At 32.5% G+C, this 4729-nt stretch overlaps 1 protein-coding gene across 1 annotated transcript in view; it reads left to right on the forward strand.

Annotated features, from left to right (window-relative positions):
* Window positions 1–3359, forward strand: part of LOC111084445 (phosrestin-2-like) — a gene marked incomplete at its 5' end in the record, with an annotated part of 6750 nt that extends 3391 nt beyond the window's left edge. Inside the window, 2 exons of the mRNA XM_022381157.1 lie at window positions 1636–1731; window positions 2870–3359. Of these exons, the coding sequence (XP_022236865.1) occupies window positions 1636–1731; window positions 2870–3104 (331 nt within the window). The remainder of the gene's footprint in view (window positions 1–1635; window positions 1732–2869) is intronic.
* Window positions 3360–4729: the final 1370 nt, after the last annotated feature.

The following is a 4729-nucleotide window of genomic DNA, read 5'->3' on the forward strand; positions in this document are numbered from 1 at the left end:
CAGCAGTCAAGCCATACAACAGACTGATAACTCGAACAATAACGAAATAACAATATAAAATAAAATCGTTTGTTATTCAGCAGTCAAGCCATACAACAGACTGATAACTCGAACAATAACGAAATAACAATATAAAATAAAATCGTTTGTTATTCAGCAGTCAAGCCATACAACAGACTGATATTTTATTAAATCCGTTATTAATGTATTCCATCTGTTTAACAGATGCGGGTCGCTGCCTGTGAGTTCTGTGTGTAGATCCGTACAATTTTTCTTAGCGTTTTATTTTTCATATTTTCTGTAGGCATATTTTTGCCTACGTTGAAAGAATCTCCTCGAGATTTCACAACGGAACAGAAAGTGTCAGACTGCGCGAAGGAAAGTTTTCATGAAAATGGATTATAAGTTTAACTAACAATGACCTTGAAATTAACTGAAAATAGCTTGTTACTTTTCAGTTCTCAATATAGCTTCTTCAACGTGTATAAGAAAGCAACAGTTGTTTGTATCTTCTGTTAATTTCTAAAGGAAACTTAAAATAAGGCACTGCAATGTTTTTCAATACCACTGTATTACGATAACTAATATTAATTAAAACAAAACTCAGTTAACTGACAGGATAACGATAATTAAAAGTCCATAACCCTAACTAACTATAATGAAAATAAACATTCTGTAACTATAATTTCCACTAGAAACAGTTTAACAAAAAAAAGACTACCTGATATTTTCCAAGCTTATTTCTTAACTTCTCACGGACTTCCTCACCCTGTAAATGTAACATCTGACGGACTTCCTAGCCCTGTAGGGGCATGTTAACTCATGTTTACCAATATTAGAGTTACACATTTCAATATATGCTTTGCGTAGTATAGAATCTCGACACAATAGCTAACAAGCGTGAGTTATATACAGTAGTTAAAAAGAGTAACCCGACACACTACCTAACAAAAGTAACTTGACACAATAGCTTACAAGGGTAACCTGACCTGAAGCTAAATTAACCAAGCTAGGTAGTAAACAAATATAGTCCTAAAATGAGCTTGATAGAAAAATCACGCTTTATACAAAAGTATGCCACTTTATTAGTTGTGATTGTGTTTTTCTTTTCTTCCTATAGACTATGTTATCATTTTTATATGGACGTTTGTATTTTTTTACCAGAGAGAGTTTTCACGTAACATGATAAGCACGTGGCTTAACGGCCGAAAGTTTAATGAAATTGTAAGGAATGTTCGGAGCTCCTTTTAAGAAGCTAGCTACACTAGATTATAGCTTGTTATTAATTGATATATACTTCTGCTGTAGTGATGACTTGTTACTGAGTTAGCATGTTTGTTCGTCCGTTTGTCTGCTAGTTGGGTGTATTTAAACGAAACTTTAGAGATACGAGAAACTTCCTTACGTACTTAACAGTAGTTAACAAGCAATCTGAATTGCTGTAATAGCGTCTATCTTGGACCTATCAGCAAGCAGTTAAACTAATTCGTGGAAGTTAAAGTAAAAGGACTGAAACATTTTCTGTATCATTAAATAGACTGGGTTTCGTACTTGTTTTACTGAATAATTGAAAAGAACCCGCCCATAAATAGAAACCGTTACAATAATATATTTGGATACATATTGTATTTTCAGGGTCTCTGAAAAAGAAATTCAGGAGTTTTTTGGAATTTTGATTTCTTACCAAGTAAAAGTGAAGATGTACATTGGTTCACTTAACCCTTTACCTGGGTAAGTTATTATTGTTCTGCCATCTAGTGAGAATCTAGAGAATAGTGTAGTTTATTATATTACTATTACTTGGTATTCATTTACTAATATCTTTTAAATATAGTGCATCACAATTAATCTAATACTAATTTTTCTTTACTTGATTAATATGAGTTACCTGTAAAAAAGAGTGTATTGTAACATTTCAGTTACACCATTTATTATATTAAATTGTAGTTTGTTACTGACTAGGGCACTAGGCCTTTCGCTTAGTAACAAAGTTCACCCTGCTAGATAGGCTACAATTTACAAGGGCTTTGTTGAAAAGATATGTATATTGTTTAAAAGACATTACGTTTTATAAACATGATCTGTTAGTTGGTAATAGGTGTGATATTATTACATCACAATAATAGTGAATATAGTTTCACATACAGCCATCTTCACATGTCCAATATTGTAAAGGCTCGAATCCCAGACAGTCTCAGTTTTCACTTCTTTGGAAAGTATTCTAACTCCATAAGACAGTAAAATCGACACTTCTAACCATAACATGTTAATCAGCGGATTATGAACTTTAAAAATCAAATGGCGTAACTCAAGAATCAAGTTCTGCCATTAGTAACCAATAACCAATGATTATAAAATGATACTTATCAAGTATACACGATAGCTTCGCAGGCTAAAACAGCTCCCCCCCCCCCCGAATTCCGTAAGCAGAGTCGGGAGATCGAATGTTTCCTCGACTTAGTATTTACCTCTTTAGAACAAAATTGAACTACGACAGAATTAAAGTTTTCGATAAGAAGCTTTACTGTTTTTGTTTTTTGAAAAATTCTCATTAGAGGTATAATTTTTGTTACAATGATAGAATTATAAGTTTGAAAATTTTTGACATTAATTACAAAACAAAAAACAGGTTTACAATGCTACACTAAAACTGTCTTTCCTAACATAGTTTAGAATGCTTGTATTCCTTTCAAAATCGTTATTCTATCCAAGACTGCCTAAAACTTGAATACGTTATAAGCTATCGTAATATTCTACAACTTTAAAATTTATGGTTGTATAATTTACTTATTCCTATAAGGTATCATTATCTATCTTTATACTTTTCATCGCAATACAAAGGACCCTAAATATATATATATTTTAACAGAGGTGACAGCAGTGTATTTTTACCCTTTTTCCTGATGTACCGTAATCCAGCCAAGTCACAAAATAATGACGTATTGGATTCAGAACACAGTTCACCAATTCCTTTGATCAACTCCATCAACTATAAGAAAAAGGATAATAGTAACTCGGACAAAGACAACTATAATTGTTCCGAGGATTTCAATGTTGACGATCTTGCTCAAGTCCGAGTCCGCCGTGTTCCTCTTATCGCATAATTCTTATACTGGCTGCGGCGTGTCGTAGTTTCTTGTATTGTGTTAGTATTTTTGTTGTTTTTTTATATATATTTGAATTTTAAGAATATTTTTTTTTATTAATGGAAACTTAACAAAATAAATGTTCGAGCGAAATCCAAAATGTATTTATTGAACGTAATCCTCTAATAAATAAATTGCGAACTAGCTCCAAGATTTATTTTGTTTAGTTTTTTTACATGTCTGAACTTAGTAAACCCTGAAGATAGGTCTTTATCTTTGTTCATTTGTCTTTCGATTATAACTAAAACAGTAGAAGGGTTTTTTATTATTGAAACTATCAAACTAACCACAAAACTACTAAACTTGCTTTTTTCTTGCTTTTGAAGCACATAATGTACACAATAGTACAGGTATAAGTCATATTGATAGGCATGCTAATATATATTCTTAGTCAGAACTGTGTGTCTGTTCATGGCTTTAATCAGTTATATTTTAGCTTTGAAAAATAAGTGTTTACATAATTTCCACAGTTAACTTACTTATGGTTTTTAAACTTGTAAGGTACCCAGTGGATGTTCTGCTTTCCATATTGTACGAACAGTGTGAAAGACACCAGATAACGAGGAGTAATAGTAAATATTTATGCTTAGACGAGATAATTCCTCAGCTTCTTCATGCAAACCATTAACAATGTTTTAGATCACCGAGGTATAAGTAATAGATACCAAAATAACCAGTTTAACATCTACACAAACTTAAGTGTGAAACCAGTCATCATTAATTATTTTGGTGTTGTTTTTCATTAAGAAAAGTGGTTTCTACAGAGGATAACAAGATACGTGATCAGAACACGTGGGTGTGTGATGCCTTATTTGTTAGAGGCAGATTTGAATAATCGAAACCATCGCTAACAGCGAGGGTTCCCATCTAATGAATTAATGCATTATAATCTTTTTAAACAGAAACGTAAGAATGGTGTATATAATTAGCTATACTGACCTCCAGATTGATGTTTAGTTTCGCTCTAAGGACTTAGCTTGTTCTTATCTAAAGTTAATTATTAATTAAAATTAAAAGTTTAAAGGTAATGTGCAGTGTAGTGTTTCATATTGTAAGTCTGAGAGATGGGAAATTCATTCTACGCCTCTTCTGAAGAATAAGATTCGTTTGAAGGAAAGGTGGATAATTTGATACCTGAAGATTGATTGACAAGTCAGCCTTTATCTCTCATCTTCCTGAAAGGTAGCTTTACACAAATCTTTAGATTCTTTTATATCACATGAGTGTATAAAATTAGCGCTTCATCCAGAGATAACTTTCTGGTTTTTCTTCATCTAAGCTTGCAGTGATAGAGATCGGAAGTTATGATCTATATGTGTTCCTATTTAATAGCAGATCTTATACAGTGATAAGCCGAGGACAGTTTTCGCTGATTACTCTATGGAATTTTTATAAATATGATCAAATATGCTCTGATATCATTGAAGCACTGTTTAAATTTTTTGCGGCGGGGAGTTCCTTGAGGGAGTATATTTTTATTGTCTTCAGTTTTATGTATCCTTGCCCCTAAAAACGTAACATAACGTTTTGGAACAACATGGGACCTATTGGTCCATCCCGGCTGTTCCATCCTCTAAACTAAA

This window comes from Limulus polyphemus, unplaced genomic scaffold (assembly GCF_000517525.1).
Source record: "Limulus polyphemus unplaced genomic scaffold, Limulus_polyphemus-2.1.2 Scaffold152, whole genome shotgun sequence".
NCBI classification, from domain to species: Eukaryota; Metazoa; Arthropoda; class Merostomata; order Xiphosura; family Limulidae; genus Limulus; species Limulus polyphemus.